This window comes from Parambassis ranga, chromosome 16 (genome assembly GCF_900634625.1).
Source record: "Parambassis ranga chromosome 16, fParRan2.1, whole genome shotgun sequence".
NCBI lineage: Eukaryota > Metazoa > Chordata > Actinopteri > Ambassidae > Parambassis > Parambassis ranga.
Window position 1 is genome coordinate 21,715,019 of NC_041036.1, and position 21,075 is coordinate 21,736,093.

Here is a 21,075-nt window from a genome sequence, read left to right on the forward strand (position 1 = left end):
TCACAGTCTAAACGTGCTACCAGTAGCAACGCCAGGACCCCAAGTTGTTTCTCATCCATATTCAATCCTTCTGAATTGGGGATAGTGGCATATGGTTGGTGCTCACGCTACAGCTCCCCCTCCTCTGTACAAGAGATACAAATTCAGAATTGGATTTAACACTTCAATTCCCCACTGACCAACAAAGCTGACACAATTACTATGCTGGAGATGCCACATACACAAACACATACAAACTGGTGTAATCCAATTAGAACACTGCCAGTGTGTGTGTGTGTGTGAGAGAGAGTGTGTGTGTGTGCTGAAGAGAGAGAGTTTACGAGGAATTCATGATGCAAAAGTTTTTGTGATGTCTACATTTGAAAAATCATATTTAAGACAGAAAGCAATATATTCACCCCTCTGTTCGACAGTCATCTGCTCCACGGTCAGGCCAATGTGACCTTTGACCTTTGTGCTATATCAGAGGCATCAAAATTGATGAGGATGCTTGTGTCAGCAGTGACGCGAATAAGACTTCTGTTGTTAATGTTCATTTATCTGGATTCCATTATTATTAGAATTGCTTTGTTTTGACTAATCAGTTAGAGAACAAAAGCTTGTTTTGACCCACCATAACATAAAGAACACACACAGCATATGAGAACACATAATGTACTCCAGAAATGAGAGGAAAATACTGTCTTTTTGTACTTTATGGCAGGCCAAAACAACTTTGTGTGTCAAATGTGCCCAGCATGGCTTTGTTGTGACCTATCATACACACAGCATGTGAGCAGGAAGCACAGGTTTTTCAAATGTAGAGGGGACATAACTAAGTTGACAGGGGCCCACAAGCCCCAGATGTGGCTCCCCAGTCTTAATATATCATAAGGCAACATTTCAAAACTATGCAGTATACATTTCAATGAATGCTAACATAACAACTTTTATACACAGGACGTGTATCTGTGATGCTATTTGTAACGTTAAAGAAACCCTGTTTAGATGTGCACTTAAGGAAATGACTAAGGAAAGCCAGGCATGCGGATCGACACTGTATTTGAATTAATATTTGGAAGTTGGAATCCATGAACAGCTGCTGATAGGGAAGCTTATTGCCTTTGCTGTTTGTAGTCACTTTAGTCCATCTTTTGTTAATAGCTTTGGGGGGAGTTATAGCAGAGCAAAGCACCAAATCTACTGGCAAGGAGCATTTTGACAGACTTTCCATTGCATGCACAGTTTAATAGATCTGCATGATGCTAATGTAACTCCAAAGTTCAGGTCCCGGCAAAGTGAAATAAACATACTCTATCCCTGTCTTAGGAGTGACTGTGGAGCCTCAGAGATGGTGCTGTTAAGCTGACGCCACTGAGGCATCAGCTTAGGTTTCACAACATTACATCAACTGTCTAATTGATCCACTTGTTTGGGCTCATTTCATACCTGCATGGAAGTGCTGATGAAGGGGGTCTGTTTTTTTCCTGGCAGTGTGTGTGTGTGTGTGTGGTGCAGGGAGGCAGGTATTAGCCCTGACAGATCGCACTGTTAATTGCTAATTGTGTTTCTCATTAGGCACAGGGGTGACAGGTGTTGTTAGAGTGTTGTGTGTTCTTTTGGAGCTCTCCTATGAATTGCACTCGCTCCCTGCACACCACATTGCCGATCCGCTCACTAATGGTTCCCCCGAGAACTCCCATCAGCCCCTGGGCTCGGTGCAGCAAGGGGTCGGCTTTAGATACTGTGTAGCGGCAACAGCCGCATTGGGACGTCTCCGAACAGAGCTTTGTCAACTAGCACTTACTTTTATCACAGTTTTTCCATATGCATAGAGCCTTCAGTGTTGTCTATATAACAAATGCTAAATCAGGAAGAAAATAATATATTAACTTGAAGGAAAAAGTCAAAACATTTTTTCATTGTATTTCTTGAATTTTCCTATCACCTTATCACCATCATTTTCTGTGATAGAATTGTTTTTGGAGGACACTTGAAAAAAAAGAGCCAGGTTCACTCTGTCTACTTAAGTTTGAGTTATGTTGGTGTCCTCAAGGCCACGTTTACTTCCTCATTACAACAGAGAGAGGAATCTAATGTAATGCACATAAATGTGTGGCATTCATATTTAACGCCACACTCAGCCAGTCATGCACTCTCTTGCATCATAGACCATCAGCGAGGACATAGTTTCTCAGTTTGGAACATGTTTGTTCTGTGCTTCATGTTTCGTGTCATATTTTTCAGTGGTCATTGCTGCATAACATTTTGCTGCTTCCCTCCCCCGCCTCTTTATCTTGCCACATGCTGGCATTAGTTTTAGTCCTTTGATTGAATCCTCATTTCTTATAACAATATAGAAACACATAAATGACTGACCCATAAATTACCACACTGTTTGACTTTTACCAAAACAGGAGGTTTCACAGAAACTGGACTGAGTTACAACTTGAAAGTAGTTTGAACAAACCACAATATCTTAACACAGTATGTAAATGTATGTAATAGAATATTCAGCACTGGGGGTTGATTGTTTTGGTGATATTGGTAATTATTATTACTGTGCAGACCCTTGTGTACCTGCTTGGCGTGCTGCTTTTCCTCTGTTGAGCCTTGTTGTCACTGGCTACTAATTACAGTTGAGGACTAGGCCTCTGGACAGCCAAGTTCTGAGAGCGAGGTGTGTCCCCATGGTTTCACCTGCCTGTCCCTTATCGCTGCTATTAGCTCAGCGTTAGCTCCACTTGGCAGCCGTCATAAGCCTGGGTATTAATGTCTAGCTGACTCGCTGTGATACCTGGATAAGTGCCTGTCACAGCACCCATGTGGCTGATGTTCATTGTTCTGGAAGCCTCATGGGGATTCACTGCAGCTCACAGTGCTAATAATAATAATTACCCCTCAGAAGCCGGCTGGGTCCCTGCTCATGCAGCTATGTTTATAGTCAACGGCGTGTGGGTCCCTGCACAATGATAAGGTTTTGGCTCAAGGGATGTTAGAATTCAGTAGGGGGTAATATCCAGAAGGTGAACCAGAGTTGGCCTGTCAGTCAAACTAACCCAGCACTCTTTGTTTTATCTTCTGTTTTATTTCATTGTTGTCGTTAGATAGGCAAAAACTCAAATTATCAAAGACAGAATTTAAAAGGACACCCAAAACATACAGAAAAGTACAAAGAAAAAAGCCCACCCTCTACTGACAAAGACAAGGTTTCCTGCCACAGATTGTATGGCCCCAAAAGAGTCCTGATCTTAACAGTGTGAAGTGACTCAAAACACTTTTAAGACATACTAAATCTACAGAACTATCACAAGTTATGCTGCAACAACCTTGTTTATGATACATGGGGAGTCTGAATGTATAATAGTGTTTACACATGAACAAATAGCAAATGATGGTAATATTTAAGCTTTAATGGCCTGTTGGTACACTGATAAACTATCTTTACAAGAAAGGCAGAATCCTTCCAACTGATCTTTGTGATCTCTGTTTCAGCGTCTACTCTGATTTACAACCAAGAGCCGACAGTCTTGGGTGAGGCTGCAGCGCTGTCAACAAGACAATCACCTTTTGTCCCTTTGTCTTTTGTACTGGCACTTACACTGCAGGATGAAATGATGGGATCACTTACCTAAATTTGCTTTGTCAGACATTGTTAACATTTCTTCTACATGCCTGGACGTTTAGACAGTTCAGATGTTCAAACATTGTTACAGATTGGTCTGGAAGAAGAGGGTTTAGAGGAAACGTTAAATATGAGTCTGACATTTTTACAATTTCATGATGTCCATCACAAATTGTTGATATTTTTCTGTCTCTTTGGCCTTCTACTTCCCCTTTGACCTTTTTAAATGTGTCAGTTTCACATGTCTTTCTTTACCCATGTTTGTCTGCTACATTAACAACTACACCCCTGGGAACATACACACACACATACTCAAAGCCCACCAGCTCCCAGCTGGAGGTGAGTTCGGACCTCTGGGGATCTTTTTATTTTCCAGCACATACAGCAGAATCGTCCAGTGCCAATTAGCTTCTTATCTACGCTAACGACTTCACCAACAAGCCATACACTAGATGAATGACTGATGTGCTGCTAGCAGTGACGTAAGGCTCCCAGCTTATTCAGTTTTTTTCCTTTTATTATTTAGAATTTATTTAACCTGTCAGTTGTTTGTTTCTCTCATAAACTGTTAACCCACTGGTGAGTTTGAATTGCATGATTCTTTAATAAAAAACATCCTCAAATGAATCTGTAAAACGAAAGAAACTGTAAAATAAAATGGTCGGACTTCCGGTGGTGCATCAAATACAACTGAAAATATTTCATCAATAACCAATACCATATTTTACATATCTCAATTTAAATATTATATGTGCTCACCAATACAACTATGCAGGGCTCATTGACTGACTTTTGACCCACAGTCACATGACAACATTTCAGTATCTGGCTGTTTTTTAGGCTTTCTTCAGTAAGTGTAAAAACTGGCTTCATATTACATCACAAAGATATGGTTAAGTTCTCTCTATTTATAGCTAAGACTGTGCTGTAGTGGTCCATAGTGGTGCAGGACTTGCAGTGAGACATGAGCCTGAATGACTAAACATAGTCACAGTCGGGGTAAATTACTTCAGAGTGTTAAATCCTAAATCTGCTAATTCTGTATCCAGAGGTTGTCATGACAATGGTCCTTTGTCTGTGCATGTTGCCCTGTGATGGACTGGACCTGTAGATAGCCGGGATAGGCTCCGGGATGACCCTGCACTGCAGGACAAAATGGGTTAATGGATGATGGATGGATGGATGGCTGGAGGTTGTCATGACCTAAAATCAATTACAACACAAACATTTGGGGATATTTATGGGATATTTAACAGTGTGAAGCCAATGTCAAGAGTTATTTAATACATAAATGCAACTAATAAAAACATCTTAACACTGAAACTGAAACATGTCAACGGTCAAGTAAGTTTGATTAAACCCATGATCTGCCCTCATTGTTCAACAGCTCCCCTTTCTTCAGAAACATTTTACTTTCGGAGGCTTGTACATGATGCAGGGCTTTTCACTATGCAGCGCCTGTTACAGTGCTGCTGACACTGATCCTTACATGATCGCCACTGTCATCCCTTTGAAGGTTCACCACCCACTTAGTGAGCCGTCCTGAGGCAGCAGCTGGTGTGAATGCACCACTCTGATGATGGGAAGTGACAGCAGATCCCTGTGCAAGGCTGAAATGTCCACACACATATCTGCCCCTGTCATACACACAAGAATGCATTCACAGTGCAGCACCAGTCAACCAGGCTCAAATAGACTGCATTTGTGTGTGAATATATCTGTGTGTCTTTTTTAAACATTTCACAAATTAAATGGACCTGACATACACATCAAGCATTCTAAAACCACAACAAGCTCTTGTTGCCAAGATTCTGTGAATGATTTAGTTGATTAACAAACATTAAAGAGCAGAAGACATTTTCACTTTTGAAAACGGCTGGTTTCAGCACTTGGAAATATATAAGTTCAACCATTTGATCAGTAAGTTCAAGGACTAGAGGGAAGTCTTTTTTAAAAAAAAAATTGAATAAACATCCCCACCTGGTGGGATGGTATGTTTATGGTTATGTACAGTGTTTGGTATTCTTTAAACAAAAAAGTGTCTTGCCTAATGTCAAAAATCTCCAGTTTTGGGCCTCATCACACCAAAGCACCTTATTCGTCTTGACTACCACATACTTTTGGGCAAACCCAAGAATGAATGTATTTTTTCCTTTCTTTTCCACTCTACCAAAAAGCTTAGAGCCAACAGTTATCGGATGCAGTCTCTCCCATTTCAGCTGCTAAAGATTTAAAAGTTTTCACAGTGATCGTTGGTGTCTTGGCAGCATTCCCTTTTGCATTCCCACTCACTTTGTGAAGATGGCATGCTCTAAGCACATTTTTCATGTGCCATATTTTAAAGATGGATTTAACTTAACTCCATGGGATGTTCAGTGACTTGGAAATATTTGTATCCATCCTGACTTGCACTATTTAATCGCCTTTCTTAGAGTTGCTAAAGTGTTCTTTTGTCTTCTTGATGTAATTGTATTTGAGCCAGTGACTGGACTTTTAACAAACATCTTTTTTACTGCACTTGAGTCACATTGATTGCACCCACCTCAGGACTTCTCTTTACTTAGGCCAGTTATTTAAAAAGGAGGGAATGTTAATGTAATCGCTTTTTTAATATTATAGATTTTTTCTTCAATTGACATTACTTTGTAAAAAAAAAAAGTCTGTTTTGTTGTCAATAGTGTTTATTGACCATGCACATTACAAACGCAGTAAAAGGGGGAAAAGTACTTTCCATAGGCTCCATACCTGCAATTGCTAGTGCATGTTTTATTATAAATTAAGGTAGATGAGTTACACTACATAAACTTTGGTGAGCTGTTTTGATATATGTTTTTGTTTGTGTTAAAAGAAACCTGATGAGAAATTAGCTAGCTTTTGGAAGTGCTAAAACCTGCAATTCGTTGAGTTGCCACTTGAGGCTGGATTCAAAAGCAACTTAATCACAATACACCACCATGTTATAATGTAAAACTTCACAGCAGAAGTAAACATGTTTCCAGCCTGGTTTAAAGACGGTTTGGGTATAAATAATTACCCTGTTCATGACAAATGTGTGTATTTCTGCTCACTGTAGAGTTAAGAGTGTGTCCTCTTTGACTTGAATTTACATTCATCTTCACAAGACTTGATTTTGGAAGATTTGGGACTTGTGAAAAATGTTTAATGTTATTTCTCCAGTTTATCATGTTCCTTCTTCCGTATGTTCCCATCACTTGGGATTGCTACAGCTACCACTACAACTTTCCTCTGCTGTTTGTCCACTACTACTACTATGTCAGCCATCACCATTTTGTCGGTCTGTATCTGGAAGTCCCATAGGACTTAGCTTGGTCATTCTCAATCACCTTTGGAGGTGTGTCCCATTTTGACCTTGGGACCTCCAGGCCATACTTGGCACAGATGTAGTACACTATGCCTGCCACTTGATTATGCTGTTCCATGTACGCCCTGCCTGCTTGCATCTTACACCCTGTAATGTGCTGGATTGTCTCAGGGGCGCCTTTGCACAGTCTGCACCTGGGGTCCTATCTGGTGTGGTACATCCCAGCCTCTATTGATCTTGTGCTCAGGGCCTGTTCCTGTCCTGCTACGATCAGTGCCTCTGTGCTGTCTTTCAGTCCAGCTTTTTCCAGCCACTGGTAGGACTTCTCGATGTCAGCCACTACCTGTATCTGTCGGTGGTACATTCCGTGGAGTGGCTTGTCCTGCCATGATGGTTCTTGCTCCTCTTCCTCTGCATTAGGCTTCTGTTGCCTGAGGTATTCACTAAGTATTCCATCACTTGGGGCCATCTTCCTGATGTACTCCTGGATTTTTGCTGTTTCATCTTGGATGGTGGCTCTGATGCTCACCAGTCCCTGGCCTCCTTCCTTACTCTTAGTGTACAGCTTTAGGATGCTGGACTTGGGGTGAAGTCCTCCATGCATTGTGAAGAGCTTCCTTGTCTTCACATCAGTGGCTTCTATGGCCTCTTTTGGCCAGTTTATTATGCCAGCGGGGTATCTGATAACCGGCAGGGCGTAGCTGTTGATGGCCTGGACCTTGTTCTTCCCATTTAGCTGACTCCTTAGGATTTGCCTTACTCTCTGTAGGTACTTGGTTGTGGCTGCTTTCCTTGCGGCTTCTTCGTGGTTCCCATTTGCCTGTAGGATTCCAAGGTACTTGTAGCTTCCCTCAACATCCGCTATGCTGCCTTCTGGGAGTTCAATTCCCTGAGTCTTGACAACCTTCCTTCTCTTTGTTATCATTCGACCACACTTGTCCGGTCCAAATGACATTCCAATGTCATTGCTGTATATCCTGGTAGTATGGATCAGTGAGTCGATGTCTTGCTCACATTTGACATATAGCTTGATGTCATCCATGTACATGAGGTGGCTGATGGTTGGTCCATTTCATAGTCGGTAACCGAGGCCAGTCTTGGTGATGATCTGGCTGAGGGGGTTCAGGCCTATGCAGAACAGCAGCAGGGACAGAGCATCTCCTTGGTAGATGCCACACTTGATGGAGACTTGTGCAACTGGCTTGAGGTTGGCCACTAGGGTTGTTTTCCACAGCCCCATTGAGTTCCTTATGAAGGTCCTTAGGGTCCTGTTGATGTTGTACAGCTCCAGGCATTCCAGGATCCATGTGTGCGGCATTGAGTCGTATGCTTTCTTGTAGTCAATCCAGGCAGTGCACAGGTTGGTCTGTCTGGTCTTACACTGCTTTATCCACCAGTAGTTGATGTTTTGCTCCCCTTGTGTGCTTACCTATTCCTTTCTGGGCCCTGCTCATGTATTGAGCGATGTGCTTACTCATCTTAGCCGCTATGATGCCTGACAGGAGCTTCCATGTTGTGCAGAGGCAGGTTATTGGCCGGTAGTTGGATGGGACTGCTCCCGTTTGGGGGTCCTTCAGGATCAGGATCAAGATCATTTCGCTTAATCTTTCCCTCCAGCGCCAGCCACCGACCCAGAGTCAGGTAGGGCGGGGCTTTGCGCACTGTTTTAGGTGTCTGAGTCAGCATCACTGATTCGAGATCAGTGCCATTTGAGGGTGAGGTGGTGGAGCCTAGTAGCATATTAATGCATATTCAGTTTATACCCGGCAAGACATATAACATTAACATTTAGATATAATATTTAGATTTACATATAACATTTATATTTAACATTTAATATTTACATTTATATTTATATGTATATAGCTAAATGTAAGAAAACTAGTTAAAATAGTTGTATGTGATAATTTTACTTTGGGCACCCCATAGATAAGGGTCATCATAAGGTTGACTTCTTAATTTGCATGTTGGTCTACTTTCCTGGTCCAGCTCTTTGGGTGGTGAACAAGTGAGATGATCTAGGTACATGAAACGGATGATCCCTGGGCACAGAGGAGCTGACCCAGGATCAACTGGAAGGATTTCATCTCTCAACTGGCCTGGGAGTTGTAAGCCTGGACATGTCTGCTCCACATGTTTCTACCATGACCCTGAGTTGTGGAGCATGGACAAATCAATTTACAGTTTATGAACTGCCACCTACAAATCAGTGTTTAAAAATCTGTGATCATTGAAGATAAATCCTCTCTGCATCAGCTATATTTTTAAGTCAAAGCTACTAGCATGGCTGTTGGCTCTCAGTTACCGTCACTGCCTCTGTCTTTGACTGGCTTGGACGTTATTAAATGCAGGGTCTGATTGAGCTACATCAATGTTAGTGAAAGTGTGAAGTTTTGTTTTAAAACTCATGTTCTGATTGGGTGGCTCTGGTTTCATTTTATTCTACTTCTTGTTTTTACCTGACTTCACATGTCATTCATCATATCAGCCTTCACCTGTGGACTTCTTCCTCCCCCTCTTCCTCGTTATGCCAGCACCAAACAGTCCATCTCAGTTCCAACCTCTCTCCTTCTGGCAAACACTGTTTAAACAACCCGGTAAACATGTCTGTCTTCATTCATTACCCTGCTTCTCATCATGATCAAGCCTCCCGATTTAATGAGGCAAATAGATATTTCTGCGGTGATTGTCTCGCTCTCCCACAAAGTATTAAGACTATTAAATGGACACATCTGTTTTTAATTAGGAGCTAAAGTCACCTCGATGCTGCCTTCCATGTTAATGGACTCTGATTCCATCAAGGCTCTCTCAGCCTGACTAACAATGGAGTGCGGCTTGGTTTGCAGTAAACAAAGGGCTCTGAATGCAAACGTAAAGAATGGGGACACTGATAGTCCTCTTTGTTCGAAAAAAAGTCATAATAGTAATAAAGTAAATACTGACTTTGTCCCACAATCCTAAGTTTGTAGAAACCCACCAAATATGAATTAATAAATCAAAAAATGAAAATAAAACAAAAAGTGGATGTAAACATCTAAACTCAATGCAAAGCAAACAGCAAACAAAAAGGTGTCACCTGATGCTTCAGAGACTTGATGACATCCTTCACTCACTACAAGCATCCAAACCTTAACTTTAACACAGCGCATCACAGTAAAGGTTAATTTCTTCTTTTTTGTGTGTGTGTGTTTTTTTAAGAATGGGCCATATGCTCATCACACTGCAACAGTGTTTCCTCACTGAGGGGAGCTGCAGTGCATTGTGGGAGCTCGGTTACTGCATTCCCCTGGCATGTAGGCAAAAAAGGGAAGTGGGCAGGTGTGATTCTCTAGGAAGCAGCTCCCAGCAGAATAAGACATGATTAGATGGAAAACTCATGAGCAGCGTCAAGAGGGGTGAGAGCAAACAGAAAGGCAGTGTCTGAGCTTGACCTGCCATCTAGTGGAAAACATTTCACTGCTGCTTATTTATAAGAAATAAAGATTAGCCACAAATCTGTACAAACACTAGAAAAGCAATCGCCTTCCAGAAAGATCCACACCTAGACTTTTCCTCCGGTGTGCAGACATGTGGCTGTGTCTGTGATTTGGCTGCAGCTTGCCTGGAAACAGACATCATGAAACATTAAAACAGGTCAAAGCTTTATTTAGAAGGGGAAATGCTGAGGGGACAGGATAGGGTGCAGATGATGTGTGCAACTGTGTGTATTCATGCAACTCCCCTGTGACAGCACTGCATTTGCAAAGTTTTTTTGTATCCACCAGGTGGCAGCAGAAGATCACTCATACTTCATATGTAGTTAAGGATTGGTTTAACGCAGTTGTAATTTGAAACCTTACTGGGTTTTTTCTGACAAAACAGATTTCTTTAGCATATTTCAAGTCAGCATGATATGTATGCGTGGATTAGTCAAAGTTGCACAACCAGGGGGTGAGATATACATACTGCAAATTTATATTGGTTAATGTTACTTTTATTATTATGTTGGTCTCTCTGGTCTCTCTGTTTTTTTTTTTTTTAAAGTTCATCTTACAAGTCAAAATACCGGTCAACCCATTTTTCTGATAAGAATGGATGCCAAAGTTACGACATCTCATTTTGTATTTTTATTGTTGTATTTTGTATTTTCTCATTTGTAAAATCATCACAAAATAACCCTGCCAAAGCTTTTCACTTTTATATCAAATCTTCTACCTTCGTGTCACCAGAGCTCTGACTCCTCCCTGCCCAACGCTGCTGCTGTAGCAGTTCCACTGTCAGTGTGTAAATGCAGTGTCTGTAGTCTGCCTTGGTATTGATAACACTCTGCATACAGACAGAAAGAGTAAAAAAAGTAACTGTTGGCTGAAACGTCAAGGTAATGTAAAGACAGTAACTCAATCAAAGTAACAAACTGAGGGGTAAAGAGACAATAAAATGTCAATAAACACAATAAGACATCAAGGCAATACCAGATCAGAAAGAGTATTTATTCAAATGTAAAAATGACTTTAGTTGTTGATATAAAAGCTGATGGCTCTTTATGCTCAGACAAACTGTCTATGTCTGTTGTGCAAACACAGTTTTGTGGACTTCCTGTTTTTCTCCCCTTAACAAATGGTTATTGTACCACTCTGTTCCCCCTGTCTGTCTGGGGGAAGCCACCCCCCCTGTAACCGGTTACCGTTTTTTCTTTGTAACAATGGATCATAACTCATACAGGATCCAGCTGCTTCAGCAATTGCAATAATATCAGTCTGAGTTTATTGGTTTACTAGCCGCTCTAATCAAGTCAAAGGAAAGTAGGCTATCCCTCGTAATAGACTGCTCACCCTCAATCTGCTTTGATGGAGAATGGATGTCATTCCTTCACCATCAGTCCTGTAACATACATCCTTTAACAAGCAAACCTGAGTTATGGTGACCCTGACAGTGTGGTTATGAGCAAGCCTGGCATGACTGCAGTGTTACATCACCCACTGTCACTCCACACACTTAAGTTACTGCCATTGTGCAAAAAGAAGGAATCATTATGTGTGTGTGTGTGTGTGTGTGGGTTGGGGTGCAAATATGGCATCAGTCCAGCCGGAGCCACAGTGTTCAATGGCAAGAACAAGTCGTTATTGTGTCATGCTCTGAGAAATGCTGTGGGCTGCAGCGTGACATTGTCCGCAACAACAGGTCATTCAACTCCACTTCCTTCCTAAAAACCTCAAACGGGGTCACATTCTCACTTTTTTGCAGCCTTGTTGATCAGTCTGAGTCGTTCAATGCTCTTCTTTTTTTCTTGTTATCTTTAATTTGAGTGTGTAAATGGGGGAGACATGTTTTGTATTGTGTGCGATTATTGCAGACACAGTTTGTGATTATGACCCTTGTCTCGCCCTGTAGTTTGGAAAATGAGGAAATGATACAGCAGTAATGCTGTGGAGAAACACAGATTTGATCTGAGCAGTAGTCAGTATTTTAGATACTGTAGTCTCTGGCTGTGAAGCTGATTTTAAAGCTGATTTTAAAGTTTTGTGTTGAATGTATACAGAGCCCTATGCTGTCGGGAGTGGACTGATGGGTCTGACTCACTAATTATGCTGCCAAAATGATGGTTTTACTAGGTTTCTAATATTCTTATAATATTCTTCTAAACTGTCAAACAACAACAAAAACTGTGGTCATATCAGTCTGTCTGGAAGTTCAGACACTAAATATAATTGGTGGATAAATATGTAACCATTCAATGTTAATTTGATGTAAAACACGTTTTGGTCAGACTGAACCTGCTCAGTGTCAGAAAATAAACTCTGTGTAAGGACACAAAATGTTTGGTTATACACAGCAGTTTGTAAAGCTAAATGCCTGATGGCTACTTCACATTTACCCTTTTACACACACAAGCACACAAACAACAACAAACAACTTAGGGTTAAATGTCTTGCCCAAGGACACACTGGCCTGCAGCCAGGGAGGAGGATCAAACCACCATCCTTACAGTAAGTGGACAACCGCTCGACCACCTGAGCCACAGCTGCCCCCCAGTGCCCTCATTGGCTGAGGTGTTACGGCCTCTGTCCAGCTCATAGGATTAAGATGGTCCTCTGTCTGGAAGAAAAGGCTGTGAGCCCATGCTAAGTAAAGCTCCTGTGCATGTATGTGCCTTCTCAGTCTCTCCTTTAACTACGCCGCAGGGCTTGTGACCACGATCATGGCAACACTCAATGTGCAGCAAAGGCACTAAGTGCTGCTGAAGAGCAGCCACTTGCTTCCCATAAAGGGGAAGACGGCGCTCTGGGACAGGCAGTTTAGCGATGAGCCGAGCATGAAATATTCAATAACAACGGATATGAAGGGTGCAAACAGTAACTCTGCCAGTGTGTTGGTTATGGACACAAGGCCTGGATGCCTTGAGGCACTGTGATGTACACAGTCTGCAGTGATTCACAGATCATTTCAATGCCTTTAAGCTACAAATAATAGAATATTGAAACATTGGAGTTGCCCCTTTCTCTCAGAACTCACCCTGAAGCCACGCCTCCCAACCAGTCTGTGACTTCGGCCATCATGCACGTACCTCTCTGGTGCGCGCAGAGCAGGAAGAGAGTGACAACCAGCCAATACTCCGCGCAGGTGGACCTCGTAGGATTGGCTGATGTTTTTAGTGTTTTATAGCTTCCACAGATGATTCATATTCTTATTCATATTCATATTCGAAACTGCTGAACTAATCGGTTGCTATCGGATTGTAAAGAGAAGTTACACTAATTTAACAGAAAGTGCATCAGAATGAAATCTCCTACCCGACCTTTAACATCATCCACTGGACTTTGGCCAGTAAATGAAGTCATCATATCATGCCATCAATAAAGATGCAAAGTCCAAGTACAGAGGTTGGCTGGCTTTCTAAAGTGCTGGACTCTCTCCTAGGAGTCCAGAGATCAAGTTCCCCACAACCCCCAACCTTCATTTCCATTTACCTTCCTGCTGACAGTCGGCCGGGTAGAAACACTATTGTGTTTATTTTATAGTGGATGTATATATCATCAGTTAATATAGTAATTAAAACAAAGATGAACAACAGTGCCTGGTGCAGCATTAGAATGTAAGGGCTGGACTGCAGGTCAGAATGCAGGTATGGAGGCAGAGAGACCTGCAAAGAGAGAGAGAGAGAGAGAGAGAGAGAGAGAGAGCAAACACCCTTTATGACATGAATCACTAGTATGAACCAGACTAATGAGAATAAGGGAGATTTAGGATGGTTTGAGGGGACATGGAACTGCTCAGTGGATCATGTTTGTGTCCCCTGACAGTGTAGGCCTATAGCAGCATAGCTGTGCTAAAAGTTAAGAATGTATCAGCCCTATGACACCTGTTCTACCTGTGGCTGAGGCCATGTCAACAAGTGACTGTATCTATCCCTAACTTTAGACACTATAGTTAGGCTAGTTATACACTTTACTAAACACAAAGGGTTTATGTCTGGTCTTAAAGGCGGAGGCAGTGTCTGCTTCTCGAACCCAGATTGGTAACTGGTCCCATAATAGTGGTGCCTGCTAAAGGCTTGTCCTTCCATTCTACTTTTATGAATCCTAGGTACTACAAGTAAACCTGCACTCAGAGATCTGAGTGTCCTATTAGGAACATATGGTACAATCACATCCTGCAGATACAGTGCATCTGGAAAGTAATCACAGCGCTTCACTTTTTCCACATTTTGTCATGTTACAGCCTCATTTCAAATTGTATTAAATGAATTTCTTACCTCAAAATTCTACATACAATACCCCATTATGACAATGTGGAAAAAGTTTTTTTTTTTTTTTTTTCTTACATTTTTTTAATTTATTAAAATTAGAAAACTAGGAAATCACATTTACAGTATTCACAGCCTTTGCAATGAAGCTCAAAATTGAGCTCAGTTTAATTATTTCTTCCACTGATCATCCTTGAGATGTTTCTACAGCTTAATTGGAGTCCACCTGCAGTAAATTCAGTTGATTGGACATGATTTGGAAAGGCACACACCTGTCTATATAAGGTCCCACAGTTGACCGTGCATGTCAGAGCACAAACACCAAGGATGGAGTCAAAGGAATTGTCTATAGACCTGTGAGACAGGATTGTCTTGAGGCACAAATCGGGGGAATGATGCAGAATAATTTCTGCTGCTTTGAAGGTCCCAATGAGCACAGTGGCCTCCATTATTCATAAATGGAAGACGTTTGGAACCACCAGGACTCTTCCTAGAGCTGGCCAGCCGTCTAAAGTGAGCGATCGGGGGAGAAGGGCCTTAGTCAGGGAGGTGACCAAGATCCCGATGGTCACTCTGTCAGAGCTCCAGCGTTCTTCTGTGGAGAGAGGACAGCCTTCCAGAAGGACAACCATCTCTGTGTATCCTGTATGGTAGAGTGGCCAGACGAAAGCCACTCCTTAGTAAAACAAACATGGCAGCCCGTCTGCTGGGGTAGAGTCTGGGTGCGGCTGGGCCACATCAAGTATTCCGCAAAAAAAGGGTTTTCCAAAAAAGTACAACTGGTCTCAGCCTCAGCCAATTAGTGTGTGTGAGAAAAATGTGCGGGCAGCACTAACACTAAACTTTGATGTTAAGTGGGGGGCCACAAACTATCGGCACGCTGCCCTCAAATGGCCCACAGGCTGTGATTTTGCGACCTATGATGTAGAGCCTTGTAGGTAAGGAGAGGAGTTTATTCTTGACCCCACTGGGAGCCAGAGACGCTAGAGCAGGAGAGATAAGATCCCTTTTGCTGCTTCCTGTCAGAACTCTTGTTCTGGATCAGCTGCAGGCTGTTGATGGAGTAATAGAATAGAAGTAAGAAAAGCATGCACAAGTTTTTCAGCATCACTCTGAGAGAGGATGCTCCTGATCTCAGCAACATTATGGTTTGAGTTTGCTCTGCTTCTAGCCAGTGCTCTAGTTTCCTTCTCACAGGACATGACACCACTGTTGACTTTCACATGGGCTTGTATGGGTTCAAATGTCACTTCACACCACCCTGATGATGCTGAATGTGGGACACAAATCTGAATTTAGAGCAGTATGTAGTATTGAATGGACTTAGCATGGATCAATAACCAAAGGGAAAGAGTGAGGAAGAAGAACCAGGCTGATAGAGTGCCAGTGAGTGTGATGAATTTACTGACCTTTACTCCATTTGGGACCTCAGCTGTAAAAGGTATCTGGAGTCTGTCATGGACAATCAGCCCCTTTCCTCTCACACAAGCAGCGGTGACACTCGCTGTCGTGCTGGAAATGGAGCTACATGATGTAAACACAAAGCAACGCCACTGGGATCTTGCGTTGTGCGGCCTTTGTTTTACACATTGTCCAAATATTTCCTTCATGGCCCCATCAAGTGCCACCACCCGGCTGTAAACATGCAGAGCGTGATTTAAACAGAGACATGACATTCAAGACGGACCCAGCCATCCGTGCTTCCATTTGTTCTCATTGCAGCTGCTGGAAGAACAACCGCAACTGTTAAATGTCCAATCCCTCCACCTTCACTCAGTTGAAGCAGTTATTGTCACATTTCAGAGGCAGTGTTTCACAAACTTCACAACTTCACAAACAAAATTTTTCACAAACTTCCAATCCCAGTTTGACCAACTTTACCTTTTATTTCCCCACAAATGAGATGAATTGTATTGTAAGCTATTTGTTTAAAGTAACATTATTGACCAATATTTATTAACTTCCAATACACAGCAGTAGTACACAGCTTGGAACGTGCAAACACAAATCTCTGAAGGCTATAAAAGTCATTCTGCTGTTTAAACATCCATGACATGCTAATGCTTGTTAGAAAGCTCTTTTAAGAGTGCATTAGAGGGCTATTCTGGTCAGTTTACATGTTCCTTACACACATTTGGCTGATTGCAGTGCTGTCTGTCAAGGTAACAGAGCAGTGGGAACAGCCTTGTTTGCAGGCATTATCTGTTAGTGATAATAATACATGTAGGCTTTTAACAGACCATTAACTCCCATTAAAGAAAAAACTAAACCACAGACCTCCATCTCTGAACTCTCTGAGTCATGTGAACATTTTTAGTGACTGCTGATATAGCTCAAAACATTATATATACATATATCAATATGCTCCATGTGTTATTTAAGAAACTGTCATCCTCTTGCATTAGGTAAATTAATGGTTTAACATGGCAAACACTATTGTGCCTTGTTTACACTTCAGTTTATTGTTTCAGCTGTCAACCCTAACTGGTGGGGTATTAAGGAATTATATAAATCCACTATAACATAGACACAATCATTTATAAAATCTTCCTTCACTTTGATATCAGAGATATATCTTTTGTAAATATTTAAAGGGTGCTTAACCGTCATGTGTTGTTCGGGACATTTTGTTAATATGATTTTAAAATTTTTCATAGGTCAACAGTACACTGCGGGCAAATTTTACCCCCTAATGTGTTGTTCGGGGACAAAAACGTCCCCTAACTTTAACGGTTTTAAAAATATATTAGATACATATTTTTTTGAAATTTTTTTGCATAGACCTTTTAATTAACTTCAGTTCTAATCAACAGTAGTGAAAAAATCATTTTCCCCCAAGATTTTAACCCTTTAATCACCAATTTTATAAGGGGTGGTGCTGAAGATTGAAAAAAAAAAAACACAAAATGGCTCATTTTTAATAGAAAAGGTGAATGTGGACTGGATTCTTCTTAACCTTTATTACAGTCTTGGTCATGTCAAACATCAGTAAAAAAATTGACATTATTGCATTATTAGTTTTTGCACAGCACTGGATTTTCTTTTTTACTCCCGTTTTGTCCCATAGACTTACATTATAAACACACTTTTTTTGACTGCACAGCCATGGCACTACATAATCATGCATTCTTGATTGTTGGTGGTTTACCCTGTTGGTAGGAGGTAACATTTGTGATTTTTACAGTTAACAACTTAATGACCATATTAATTTAACCCTTTGCCTGCAGGCCTGTGCTCATGTAGTGTAGTTTCTGGCTTGTATATGGAGTTATAGGGACTATTTTAGCACATAATTGTGTGTCTACACACTGTGTTAGGGGACGTTTTTGTCCCCGAACAACACATTAGGGTAGTGTTTGCGAACAATCCATGAGGGTTAATGGAGCCTAGCGAAAGCTCAATCTGTTTTTCTTCATGTTGTTAACTGCTAACACGTTATCTGGCTTTTCTTTCCCTATCCTCTGTCCCCCTGTCTGACAGAGGGACATGTGGAGGGTGTGTTTTTTGACATTGTTTTTATTGTTCAGTTTCTGGTTAGGTACACTGTTTTGTTTAGTTTTTATTAAACAATACGACATTGCCATGACTTGTGATTTTTGTTGTTTAGATTAGCATGTTAGCTCATTTTCTCCCTCTCTCAAGTCCCTCACATTAACCATTATGCAATGCATACAAACATATTGCTAATTTGTTAATTTTTGTTGTGTTTTAGCTATGAGCCATAATGATTCAATTATAAAGTAAAAATACATCAATCATTTTATATTGTGTTAAATGATTCTTTAATTTGGCAGATTTCTACTTTCATTAGAAAATGGGAGTTTTATGTGTAACATTTCAATGTCACTGTTAGTAGGACATAGATTAGAAACTACTAATTAAGAAGAAGAGTCTAAGCCGATTGGGGAAATAGCTGGAATGGTATTCATATTCCTTCAGCAGGAAGAAGGTGACAAGATAAAGTGGGCCACTGAAATGTGAATTAACTAACACAGCACCCAACAACAGTAAAAGAGGCAGTAACCGCAGGGGGTGACCTGAGCGGGGAGGTCAGCTGTCAGGCTTCAGGGTGGTGTGAGGGGGCTGCTGGCTGCTGTAGGGAGAAAAGAGGATTTCACACATTGTTATGAAAGCAGGCACACACATATGTCCAACATTATTTATTCAGAGGTTTTATTTATTTTATTACTCAACAGGTAAAGAGATAAGACCCAAAAATTCTGTTGAAATGCTTATTTTTTCCCCCTTTCAACAACAATTATAAACACGTTGACTGGCACAGCACTGAAATACAGAGATGTCTTTCTGTGGGCCACGATCTGAGAAGGGTTTCTGAAACCCTTCTTACAACACAGTGACACAGCACACAACACAGTGAGCACGGAGGGAGAAAGAAATGGGGCTACAGTGACAACAGCTGCTGGAATGTTTTCTCATCTGCAGGTGAGTACATCACTCTATGATGACAAAAAAAACAGGAAAAGCAGTCATACATTTACAATAAAATGGACAAGGGCGGGCATAAAATCCACACATGACTTAAGCCCAGAATCTTTTTAGAAGCATCTGAAAAGTCTATTCAAAAGAAAATGGCACAGCAATTTGGATGAGGTGGTCAGGAACCACAATGCAGTGGACAGATGTAGACATCACTGCAAAATATAATACAACCGGTTGATCTAAACTGCCTCACAGCAAAAAGGTTCTAGATTCAAACCTGCTGGCCATCTGGGCCCTGTGTGGCATTCTGCCCTCTGTCTGTGTGGGTATTCTGGACTGATCTGGACCTTTTTGACATAAATGAAGGCACATTTATGAATAAAACAATTTAAAAAAGGGCTGGGGCACAAATGAAGCCACATGAGGGAAAAGCCATGTTTAAAGACAAATCTCTTTTTCCTTCCTGCTCAGTACTGTCCTGTAGGTGTTAGCTGTAATGTTATGGAGGTATTATTATCATTATTACTATTTTGAAGTCATTACACTCTCTCAATCATGATTCCAGACCTGAGTCTACAAAGAATTTTGCAATGGATTTTGAAACACAGGTGGCCTAATCAACACCCGTGGTCCAGGGTTTAGGGTTAGACCCCCCAAAAACAGTGCATGCAGATGCTGGTTAGGAACTATTGAGAGGTTGCTGTATTACATTCTCTGTACTCTGTTGTGTGTGGCCTGTTGAAGGCTCTCTCTGTTGGTCAGCTCTCTTCTGTGATAAACCTGCATAAATCTTTTAGAAAATAAACCTTATATTTAAAGGTATACAATAACAAAATGAAGCACTCTTCAGAAAAAAAGGTAAAAGAAAACTCCATATATATACATAGAATACTATTCTGGCAGACAAGAACATGGATGAGTTTGGTATTGTAAACAGCTCTTACTCTCATTCTTCTGTTTCCTTCTGCTATCTCCTCACTAGTTCAATTACATTCATAGCTCCAGAAAATTGTGCTTTAAAAATCTCTTACAACAATCCCAAGGCCTTTTTTCCTTGTCTCTGGTCCACTTAGTAGAAGTGTGCTGTCTCCAAACAGTAGATCAATGTCTTGGACAGTCCGGTAACTGGTAGTTCACTCGGCTGTCCTGGCTCAACCAGCAGATGAGGAATGGGGTCAAAATGAACGACAGAGGAAAAATATTCCTCTGCTTTGAGGTGTACATATCTGAGTTTTATGTGCAGGAACGCTGAAGCATGCTGCCCAAGAAAACGAGTAGTTTCCAAACAAGACGGGACAGAAGAAAAAACCTTCTGTGAAATGAGCAGTGGCATTTGATGACTTCATGATTACAAGGCAGAAATCCGAGAGGATGAAGCTGGAATGCACAAGAAAAAAAAACCTTCTCATGGTACAAAAAAAGAAGTAAGAAGAGGAAAGTCGAGCTTGGTTCCAAACATATATTGTCTATGTGTGCGAAAGTGAGTGATGTGTGTGTTAGCAATAGCAGAAAGCAAAATGGGCTGAGAAGATGTACAGACTGATATAATATGACAAACATATTTAAAAAATATATTAAGGGTTCATTAGGAAAATATGGCAGAAAAAAAGTTGATGCTGAAGGAAAACACAGATGGGATGTGGAAAATCTGTGTAGAACAATGATGGTTGGACAAAAAACAAGGGGGTAGGGGCTTAGGTTTTGAGCTCAGGAGGCCAGAGTAGAATGCAGTCTTTAATTGTCCTCATCAGTAAGCTCCTCCTCACCAGTGGCCTTCTCAGGGATGGCCTCCAGGCTGCGTCTGCTTTTCGACTCTACTGAGCCAGAGGAACCTCCACCTGCTCCGCCTCTAGTCAGGTTACAGGTGAGTGCAGCGTAATGGATCTGCTTGAGGTTCTCCTGGACCTCACTTCTGGCATGTTTTAGTAGGTCTGCCTGGCCCTGAGGGGCAGATAAAAGAGTTAGACCACTGTCTCATCACTATGC

At 41.4% G+C, this 21,075-nt stretch overlaps 1 protein-coding gene across 1 annotated transcript in view; it reads right to left on the reverse strand.

Moving 5' to 3' along the window:
- Nucleotides 1-18,867: 18,867 nt before the first annotated feature.
- plcl2 (phospholipase C like 2) overlaps nt 18,868-21,075 on the reverse strand; it is a 41,279-nt gene continuing 39,071 nt past the window's right edge. Inside the window, exon 7 of the mRNA XM_028425161.1 lies at nt 18,868-21,030. Coding sequence (XP_028280962.1) covers nt 20,824-21,030 — 207 coding nt within the window. The 3' untranslated portion in view covers nt 18,868-20,823. The remainder of the gene's footprint in view (nt 21,031-21,075) is intronic.